An 11,276-nucleotide genomic window follows, 5' to 3' on the forward strand; every position below is an offset into this window, starting at 1 on the left:
GCACAGTTTGAATCAATGAGTAGATTTTAAAGAGTTGTCCAGTTTACCAGACAAACGAAAAGCAAAAGAAGAATAGTCGGCTTCACCTTTCGCTTTATCTTTTGCTGCTGCTGCTTTTCTTTTCAGAACTCAACAGTGTCTTTAGGTCTATCCTTGAATTTATTTTTTCCTTTTCTGCCAATGTTGCTATGTCCTTATAGCATAGTTTATACTCTTTATCTGTTCCAAACATCTACACTCCCCAAATCAACCCTCTCCACTTCTTATCCCTGTTTGTCATCTTCTACACTCTCTCTCTCTCTCTCTCTCTCTCTCTCTCTATTTATATATAGTCTAAGTCCAGACAGACAAAATCATAATTCACCAGCCAAGAAACTAACAAAGATGGAAATCTTGTCGCAGATGTGGTCAGTTCTTGGCCTTCTCACTGTTCTCCAAAACATCTTACCTACACAGCTTCTATCCCTTCTTCACTCCATTTATGAATCCTTTCAAGACCTCATTTCTCCTTACTCATACTTCGATATACCAGAATTTAATGGCTACTGCGGTGTTGATATCAATGACCTCTACCGCCACGTCAATCTATATCTCAACTCTGTCAGCTCTTCCACCTCCGCTGCCGCCTGCCGCCGTCTTACACTTTCCCGCTCCAAGTCCTCTAACTGCATTTCCTTCACTGTAGCTCCTAATCAAACCGTTCATGACACCTTCAGTGGACACTCTCTTTACTGGACTCACCATGTTGAAACTGTTCAAGATTCTTTGGAAGAGAAACGTAGTTTCACTCTCAAGTTACCTAAGCGTCATCGCTGCAACCTCTTAGGACCCTATCTACAGCACGTGACATCACGTGCCGAGGAGTTCGAGCGGGTATCAAGGGAAAGGAGGCTCTTTACTAACAATGGCAATGCATCGCACGAGTCGGGATGGGTCTCGGTCCCGTTCCGGCATCCGTCCACTTTCGAAACACTAGCGTTGGAGCCGCAGTTGAAGAAGCAGATTATGGGGGACTTGAAAGCATTTTCTAATGGTAAAGCGTTCTACCATAGAGTTGGACGTGCATGGAAGCGGGGTTACTTGCTTCACGGTCCACCAGGCTCCGGCAAGTCAAGTCTAATCGCTGCAATGGCTAACTATTTGTGCTATGATGTTTATGATCTTGAGCTCACCAAAGTCACAGACAACTCTGAGCTCAGAGCCTTGTTAATACAAACCACCAACAGGTCTATTATTGTGATCGAAGACATAGATTGTTCAGTCGATCTAACTACTGATAGAATGGTAAAAACTAGTAGAAAGAGATCCAACCTATCATCCTGTAAGGATTCAAGCAATGAAGAGGAAAGCGGCCGGGTCACCTTATCAGGGCTACTGAACTTCACTGACGGATTATGGTCATGTTGTGGTGAAGAGAAGATCATAGTTTTCACTACTAATCATAGAGACAATGTGGACCCGGCGCTGGTTAGATGCGGGCGAATGGACGTGCATGTCAGCTTAGGCACTTGTGGGATGCATGCCTTCAAGGCTTTGGCGATGAACTACCTGGGGATAGACTCCCACTCTCTATTTGATGTGGCAGAGAGCTGTATAAGGTCCGGAGGTGCCCTCACGCCGGCACAGATAGGGGAGATACTATTGAGGAACAGAGGGAATACTGATGTAGCACTGAAGGAGGTGGTGAGTGCTATGCAGGCAAGAATTTTAAGCAGTAGTGGGACTCATAAGGAACATCTGACGGATTACGAAGATACAGCCACAAGGTCTCCACAGAGCGTATTGACAGTGGGGTCACCGGAGAATTGGGATTCGTCTCCGGGGAGAATTGGCGGGAAGAAGAGAAAGGAGGGCGGTAATAACTGCGACAAGAAGGCAAAGTTTCTTGTTAGACTTAGATCTTTGACCAAGTCTGACTCTGGTAGACGGGGCGTGTGAAGACATTTTCGCTTTAACTTTTCCTTTTTTCTTTTTCGAAGTTTTGCTTTTTTCTTTTGTTTTTCTTTTTCTTTTAATGAAATGTTGGTCACTCTCACTCAATGGACACTAACAAGGAATTCTTCTTTATTTTTAGCTGGTTTCTTTTTAATGTAAATTTTCGGTGTATGATGTAATTTTGCCAACTAATAAAAAATTTATTTTTCATTATTGGCAATTATAGAGCCACAGGACGCACAAGGTGGCCTTGACATTTTTAACTTATAAAAATTTTGATTTTCTTTGCAATTTAGTTTTTCCTTCAATCTCTCTGTACCTCCTCTAGAAACATTTTTGGATTGACATACAAAATTATTTTCACTTATACCTTTATGTACAATAAAGAAAAGCTAACTTTATGTCATGGGATTAGATTGTGTAGAGGGTGGCACCAACTTAGCAAAATTTCGGTTTGGACTAAAAATAAAATGAAAAGTGTCAATTATCGTCCCGCTCCGAGAAAAGTCTCGCGCAATGGTACTATTTGTGCCTCATATCGATATAAAGTATAGAAAGACAATTTAATAAATGTGACAAAATCTCTTCTTCTCCATCTTTGCCAAATTACCTTCAGGATGCATGGATTTTAGAGCTAATATCACTGAAGTTTATAATCTTTATATTGTAATACTAAATTTTTTAAATTTAATTTTAATATTACTAAATTTTTAAAATTTTAATTAAATATCAAACAAAAAAAATAATATGACTGTCTACATATAAAGTTTTATTTTTTAAAAAATTTACATCACTTAAGTGCCATCTCTTTAAATCCTAAATAAATCACCATTTCTAAAATCGAAAGAAGAAAAACCACTCTATCATCATTTTCAACATCTGTTAAAATCAAAATAGCAATTTTACCACTTCTCTTAAGAACATAACAACATCATTACCACAATTTCATAAACAAAAAAATAAAAAAAAATCAATTAATTAAACAAAATATGTTAATATCTTTAAATATAAAATTATGGAGTAGAAGACACTCTCTCCTCTCAACAAAGAAGACACCATGATAGAAATCGTTATGAAGAATAAGATAGAGCTTCGTTTCTTTTTTATTTTCTTTTGTCTTTGTTAGCAATTAGTGTTTGAATTAGGAAAGAAAATAAAGAAGATGTCTGTTATTGGTAGTGGGTAATGAATTGAGGGGATGACTAAAAAGCAGTTGGATTTGATAAGGAGAATATTCTTTTACATGTTTGGTTACTGAAAAAGTCATAGCAAATGAGTTATATAAAGAAAGAAAAAATGATAGCGGGACACATATTGCTCACATGTCCCATTTAAATGACATGTAATCTTTTTTTTTTTCAATTGCCATATAGGTTGCCACATTAGCTTTCCGTCAGTACATTTAATAGAAAGTGACAGTATAGAGTTTAATTATCAAGAGATGAAGAATGACACGGCATGACATGGAAAGAAGTTGCCCGTGTTGCCTTCCCGTATGAAGTTCAGAAAGTGGTAGATTGAAGGAATGTATCACACGGGAAGCACATGCTTGTGTGGCCTTCCCGTGTGAGATGCAAAGAATGGCGGTTTGTTCAAGACACGACACAGGAAGAGGATATGCCCGTGTGACCTAGAGGATTGCTTCAAGAGCGATTTTGAGATAAAGACATCACAAGACCGTGTAGTGCCCGTGTGGAACATAAAAGATACTTTTTAAAGGAATTGTTAGGGTTGTTTTGAGGGATGTGCCTTTTATATTTTCATTTGTAGAGAGAGAAACACTTAGAAACTTCATTTTTCTTTCATTTTTAGGGTTTTGATTGGTCATTTCTCAAGGAAGAACATAAATTCTTTCATTATTTTTCAAAATTGAAGATTTTCATCTGTACTCTTCCATGAATGGTTTGAGATATTCTTTTCCTAATATTTATTTCTTTATCATAATGTTTATAAACTACTTTTCTTGCTATTTGGGTTTTGATGAACCTTAATTTATTATGTATGGATTGATTCAAAGTTAATGCAATTAATATTTTCTATGAGTTATTTTTTCCCTTTGATTACTTAATTATCTATTTCAATTGATAAGTCGACGTATTGATTGGTATTTATTTTCATAAACTGATTATAGATAACTTTTTATGAATTGATCAATATCTTAGGGATTGAGGATTGATTGGGATACTAAAGATAAATCTACAAGATCTTTTGGTTAAATAGTTCCTTAATCTTAATGCATGACCTAAGTGAGTAGGTTTGAGAAGAGTTTCCTCTCCTTCCCTTAGGGATTAGGGATTTAATCACTTGAGAAAGATATAAACCTAATTTTGTGGAATGCCAATTCAACTCTTGATTTGAATTAATTGTAGATTGTTTTATGAAATATTTAACTTATTGGGGGGATTCACTACCTAAATAGGCTATCCTTTATAAGTTTACCAATTGTTATAATTTTTATTTTCAAGATTATTTTATTTTTAAATATTTACTATACCCAAATAACATTTTGATTGCTAAACATTAATATATGATTGAAGGTAGTACTCATAATTAGGTCCCAAGTAGAACGATACTCTTATTCATTATTGTATTACTTGATACGATCGATGCACTTTGCCGTGTGTGGATAGCATGCACCAAATGTTTGCCACCATTGCTGATGACTCTTTTCTATTATGATATTATAAGTAATTCAAAAGCTAGCAATTTAGCATTTTTATTTTTCATTTGATTTATCTTTATTGTGTTTGTACTTTCTTTAGGTACCTGAATCTATGAATGACCCGAGCTAGTTCGACGGAACTATTCGCTTATGAACCAGAGTTGGAAAGAACTTTGAGGAAGTAGCAAAGAGAAGAATGAGAATGAGAATGAGCTTTAGCCAAATTGGTGGTGGAGTTACACAATTAGAATCAAGAAGGAGAACCAATCCAAGAAGGAGAACGGTTAAGAATAGCAGCTCCACCTAGAAAGAGAACCATGTAGGAGTATGCACATCCAACTCTTACTGGGGCCATATCGAGTATTATGAGACCTAATATAGCAGCAAACAACTTCGAGATCAAGCTCAATATTATTCAGATGGTGCAAAATAATTGCATGTTTGATGGTTTGCCCAATGAGAATCTAAACACACATTCAGATGATTTTCTAGAGATTTGGGACACCTTCAAGATTGATGGGGTATCAGATGATGCGATTTGATTAAGACTATTCCCATTCTTATTGAGAGATAAGCGTAAGAAGTGGTTAAAGTCATTTCCAGCTGGGATATTTATGACCTGGAATCAGCTGGTTGAGAGCAATTCTTGGAGAGATATTTTCCACCTTCTAAAATAACTAAGTTAAGGCATGATATAGTAAGGTTTCTTCAGCAAGAGAATGAGACTCTATACGATTGAACATTTCAAGGATTTACTAAGGAGCTATCCACATCATGGTTTACCTGTATAGCTGCAAATTTAGACATTTGATGGGCTCTTTATGCAACCTACACCTAAGGCAGTGAACCTACCGATGCAGCCTAGCACTAGTGAGTATCAAGGTCGTATGCCTGGAGATCGGGTGAACCTAGAGTTACTACTGTTTGCTATGTTATCTAGTCTGAAATAGGGTGTGAAAGTTCTAACGTACCAGCTAATGGTTATGAGTGCAAATAAGTAAATGAAGAACAATGGACAATCAAAAGATAATTGCAAAGAGAGAAATAAACCCAAAAGGGAGCCTAAGTGATGGAATTCTAAAAATGGATTGTATGGATTGCCGATCTTGCTTACCCGTGCCTAAATCCTGAATTGAATCCTGGTTCCTCTCTCGAGCTTACCGGATTCCTAAACCTGCACTAACCTAATGGAATCTCTTCCTATCGGATTACTACAGATTAGCATTAAGTATAATTTAAAACTATTAAGAGTTATTAGTTCTTAATCCGGCGAGTAAATTAACCTTATCTCTAAGTTTAACTACCAGTCCTTACTATTCAATGTCCAGTTGTAATAAGCATTTCTCAATGTCAAGAAACAACCTAATAAACAATTAATCCAACGTCTCAAATTAACTGAATCAAACTTTTATTACTGAATAGCAAGAAGATTGCAAGAATGACAATTATAAAAACTAACAATTAAGCATAATCCATCAACAAAGGCGAACCCTAATGGATTCAAAAGATCTAGCTACTCATGTTCATGGTTAAAGCAATTAGGGAACAAAATAAGGAAAAACAAATTAAAGGCATGTACACCCTTCTTTTTCAAGCTGAATGAGAAACCTTAAAATTGCAAATTCAAAATCTCAAACCCTAGTTGCCTCTTGAATGCTCCCAAAGTTTGTCTTGATCTTCAATTCGATGTTGGAACAAGTGAAATCCCTCCTTCAATTGATGAATTTTTTATCTCTCAAGGTCTACAATTGAGGTATAGGAAAACAATTGATTAAGTGTGTGTCTTGGAATTGAGTCCAAAAATCGTCTCCCTTTCCAAAAGAATTTAAAATTGCCTATATAGTTGATTCAGCATGGCCGGAGTCCAGGTTGTGATGATTCAAAGACCACGAGTCCAGTCAGTGTCGAATCTGTGGAGTCTCAGGTCGACTCCTTCAGGCCGTGCCGGTCTTGAGCCACGCTTCGGAGGCCGTGGTGGCTACGGAAGTCGTGCTGAAATGGCACAATTGGGGATAGCTTCTTGGTAATTCAGCACGGCCTTTTTGCTCCGTAATCACACGTATTTCCCTCGATTATTGATGGTGTCCTTCGAAAATGACCTGAAACGAGAAAGGAAACAAAAGACAGGTGATTCTAGCATAAAACGGGATAATCATGCATAAAAATGTAAACAATCGGGCATGAAAACATGTGTAGTATGATGCTTATCAAATTACCCCACACTTAAACTTTTGCTTGTCCTCAAGCAATCAACAACTCCTCAAACAGATACCAAATAACTCAATCAAATGCATTGCAGGAGGTTAGCTCAAAACAAATTTCAAAACTCCATAATGATTTTTCCCAAAATCTCCAAATCACTAAATCCTTAAGAGAGAGAACAAACTTAATAAAGTTGCTAAAGTTAAAATGATAAACCATCTAAATTGAGAAATTGAGAACCATGCCTCACAAGATGTCACTCAAAACACACAAGTGTATATAGGTGAAAGAAGATCGCCAAGCTCTCAACGCAAAAATATAGAAAAAGTGCTTACCATAGGCTTGCTTATAGATCCAATCTCCACTACTACGAAATAATCAATAATCATGATCAAAGGGTCTTGAGCCAGGTTGTAATGGGGTTAAGGTAGGGTACGTATAAATATGGAAAGTAGGCTACAAGTTGCTAGAAGTTAAACAAGTAATGCAAGAAAGTAACGAAGGATCAAGTGCTGTACCAAAATGAACACTAAGTTGCTCTAAAAATAAGATGATGCTCAAAATGAACTAAATTAATACTCTTCTTTTATATATATATATATATATATATATATATATATATATATATATATATATACTATGTGTATATATTACAACAGCTTATGTAGGGGTTGTTGGTTATTGACACATACAATAAGACTGAATATCCAAATATTTTTTTTTTAATTGAAGGGAGCATCTATGAAAAATCTAGCAACTTAGTGAAATATATGAATGCAGATTGATCCAAAATAAAATGCAGCATAAACTTATATAATTTCCAGCAACAATGGTAGAAAGAATGGTCAAATGAGTAGAAGTGATAAATGTTATTATTATCACAAAAGGAAAGGCTAAGGCTCAAAATTGGTTCACTAAGGGAAAAACAGGGTTAGGCTTTTTGGCCAAATTGTGTAAGTCCTAAGTGCCCAAATCATCTCACGATTATTGACAATTCATGTAATCTCAAAAGATATCGTAAAGCAAGTTCTAGAAACAGAGATTCTGTACAATGCTCACTAATGAAAGAAAAGGGAGCATAAAAATAGTGATGCACCAATTGGCTCAAAATCTCACCATTTGAGTGGGTTAAAATTGCATGAATTCTCAAACCAAAGTTTAAACAGTCAATCACAATAATAAGCAACAATATTAACAGTGTTCTATATCTAAGATAAAGTAAAATGGAAGAATTTAAGGGAAAATACCAGTTTTACCTAGCTGGATTGTAATTAAGAGATTCGTTCATTGCCTTCTTCCAACAAGGTTCGATAAAAGCTATAAGGGAATCCATTCAAAGGAGAAAATCATTAACTACTTGATTAAAACAAAACTCAAGATAAGGACAGTAATAATGAATGGACTCAATCAATAAGGGATATTAAAACAAGATAAAAACAACAAAGATAAAATTGGTACCTGCACAAATCTACGGTACCTACCCCACACTTGTGAAAAACACTGTCCTCAGTGTGAACAAGGTAGGCACTCCAAAATAAAAGGAATAAAATACATAAAATGAAGCTAATTATGGGAGTCCATAAAAGAAATTAGAAAACTAAGAGAAAAACAAGACGATAAAAAGAGATAAAAACTAGAAAGTCTACTAGATACTGCCTTTGATGTGTACTTTAACACTTCAAAATATGTTAGTCCTCAAAATTACGTACGAGCATCAAGTAGGCTAACTCCTGCAAAACTCAAGAATAAACACATTCCAAGCAACATCTAGTAAAAGGTTCAATAAGATAGCATCTCCTCAAAATCAAACTTACTAAAAACAGACTGAAATATCTAACTGCAAATGACTACATAAAATAAAATAAAAAAAATGTCCAAAAATTCAGAAAGCAAAAATAGATTCGGGAATGCCTCCCGAAGGCGCTTCTTTTTGTTTGAGTCGTCTAGCTGGACTCTGGATCAGCATTCCTGCATCGCGGGCAAATTAAGAAGGTAGGCTCAATGTAAGTTGGGGCTCGAGGAATATAAGTGCAATGAAAAGGTCCGATGTGTGCAGTAGATGACCAAGGAGGTGCTCTCTGGACCGATTTGGGATGTCCATTCATCCACTCCGAATTCCGGTCAAGTGACCTGTCAAAAACAAACTTGCAACTACCCTTCTCGAGTCTATCACAGCACAAAGTCTCATATTGATACAAGTTATTTTTTTTCAGATGAATAACACATACTAGTAGGGGAAGAAACATGTATAGCATCATCCATTTGTACATCTTGTGGTTGTGTATTACATGCAAGATCAATTCCATCAATACAACAAATGGCATGAACATGGTCGGTGGAAGAACTATCAAATGAGGGTAAACTAAAAGTGACACAGTCGTCCCCTACATTAAATTCCAACTTCCCCTCAAATACGTCTATTTTAGCTCTAGCTGTGGCAAGGAAAGGTCTCCCCAAAATTAATGGTACACCATGCTCATTGTCCATATCCAAAACCACAAAGTCCACAGGAAATATGAACTTATCTACCTTAACTAGCACATTTTCCACAATTCCCCTAGGAAGCTTAACAAAACGGTCAGCTAATTGAATGCACATCCTAGTGGATTTTGCCTCTCCCAAACCTAGCTTATTGAACAAACTAGTGGGCATGACATTTATGCTAGCCCCTAAATCAGCTAATGCATCATCAACACACAAATTACCTAAAGTGCATGGAATAGTGAAACTCCCTGGATCGTGACGTTTCTCTGGCAACTTGCTCTGAAACTCCTCATTAAGCTGAACATAGGCGACCTCCTCCAACTTCCTTTTTCTGCTAAGTATGTCCTTTAAGAACTTAGCATACTTCGGCATCTGCTCTAATGCATCAATAAAAGGCAAGTTAATATGCAGCTGTCTAAAAATATCTAAAAACTTACTGAACTGCTCTTTCGCCTCTGCTTGTTTAGCTCTAGCAGGATAAGGAATCTTAGGTTGATATTCCCTGACTGGAATTGGTTTCACCTTTTGTCCCTCAGGTTCCCTAACCTTACTGCTTGCCTTAACCTGCACATCAATAGTGGCGTCATAAAAAATAGGCTTAGAAGGAGCTGAAACTAACTTACCTGAACGCAAAGTGATGGCGTTCACATGCTCCCTCGGGTTAGACTCAATGGTGCTCAGGAGCGCTCCTTGCTGCCTCTCAGACAACATCTTAGAGATTTGGCCAATCTGGGTCTCCAAGTTCGAATCGAGGCCTCGGTTCCCGAGTGCACTATCGGTTCTGGAACCTCATCTCCGTAGGACGTCACAAACTTCATCATAAGCTCCTCTAAATTTGACTTCTTTTCCGGTAGAGGAGGAGCTTGTGCAGCCCGGTGAATGTTCGCTGCTGATGAAGTATCCGAAAACCGGATGGACCCTGAAGCGTTATTGTTCCTCCAATCAAGTTGGGATGATTGCGCCACCCAGGGGTTATATGTATTCTTGTAAGGATCGTTCGCCGCCTTGGGGCATTTCCCATATAATCAACCCGCTCAACATCGGAAGACATAGCGAATTAGATGGAAAAGTAGTAGAGAATGAAGCAAACATACCTCCCGCAGACAGTCAGATCGTAATGCGGCCACCACAAAATGGTACCAACGTCACGCATGAACCCAAGATCCTGAGTTGGTCGATCTTCTTGGCTAGAAGCTCCACTTGAGCTCGCCAAGGCTACTGTAGAGTCCACTTGGTTGACTACTCCCTGTCTTCCTGGTCGGCTCTAGAGGATTGCCAACGATAGTTGTTCATGGCCATTTCCTCTATCAGTTCGAGCTCACGGGCCTTACTATTTAGCGCCCACCTGCCGCAAAGCATCCACCATTTGCCTCGTTGCAAGGTTCAACCCGCTGTAGAAGGTCTGAACCTGCATCCACACTGGCAATCCATGATGTGGGCAGCATCTTAAAAGATCTTTAAATCTCTCCCATGCATCGTACATGCTTTCATCATCAAACTGCACAAAAGAAGATATGTCATTTCTAAGTTTAGCAGTTTTAGCAGGAGGAAAATACTTATATAAAAATTTTTCAGCCAACGCCCTCCAGGTAGTAATTGTTTGTTGTGGAAGAGATTGCAGCCATCTCTTTGCTCTGTCCCTCAAGGAAAATGGAAACAATCTCAACCGAATGGCATCATCAGTTGTTCCATTTATCTTGAATGTGTCACAAATCTCCAAAAAGTTAGAGATATGTGCATTAGGATCCTCGCTGGGCAATCTTCCAAATTGCATGCTTTGCTGGATCATCTGGATAACATTGGCCTTTATCTCAAAATTATTGGCCGCTACAGCAGGTCTAACTATACTCGTTTTCGTCCCATCTAAAGATGGTCGAGCAAACTCGTACATCGTCCTCTGATCGTCATTGGCCTGGGGGTCATGGTTTTCCATCGTGTCTAATCTATCCACAGGTACCTCAACCTCAATCTCCTCCTCTTCTAATTGCAACCT

At 37.7% G+C, this 11,276-nt stretch overlaps 1 protein-coding gene and 1 non-coding gene across 2 annotated transcripts; both read left to right on the forward strand.

Annotated features, from left to right (window-relative positions):
• The first annotated feature begins 231 nt into the window (after nucleotides 1–231).
• On the forward strand, nucleotides 232–2,155 carry LOC8289321 (AAA-ATPase At4g25835). Its single transcript, XM_002512150.4, has one exon. It carries the CDS (start codon nucleotides 385–387, stop codon nucleotides 1,936–1,938), a length of 1,554 nt encoding a protein of 517 aa, XP_002512196.1. The 5' UTR covers nucleotides 232–384; the 3' UTR covers nucleotides 1,939–2,155.
• An 8,552-nt stretch (nucleotides 2,156–10,707) lies between these two features.
• On the forward strand, nucleotides 10,708–10,814 carry LOC112533718. The gene has a single exon (XR_003078053.1). It is a non-coding gene; the product is annotated as a small nucleolar RNA R71 (small nucleolar RNA).
• The last annotated feature ends 462 nt before the right edge of the window (nucleotides 10,815–11,276 follow it).

The sequence above is a fragment of the Ricinus communis genome, chromosome 6 (assembly GCF_019578655.1).
Source record: "Ricinus communis isolate WT05 ecotype wild-type chromosome 6, ASM1957865v1, whole genome shotgun sequence".
Classification (NCBI taxonomy): Eukaryota; Viridiplantae; Streptophyta; class Magnoliopsida; order Malpighiales; family Euphorbiaceae; genus Ricinus; species Ricinus communis.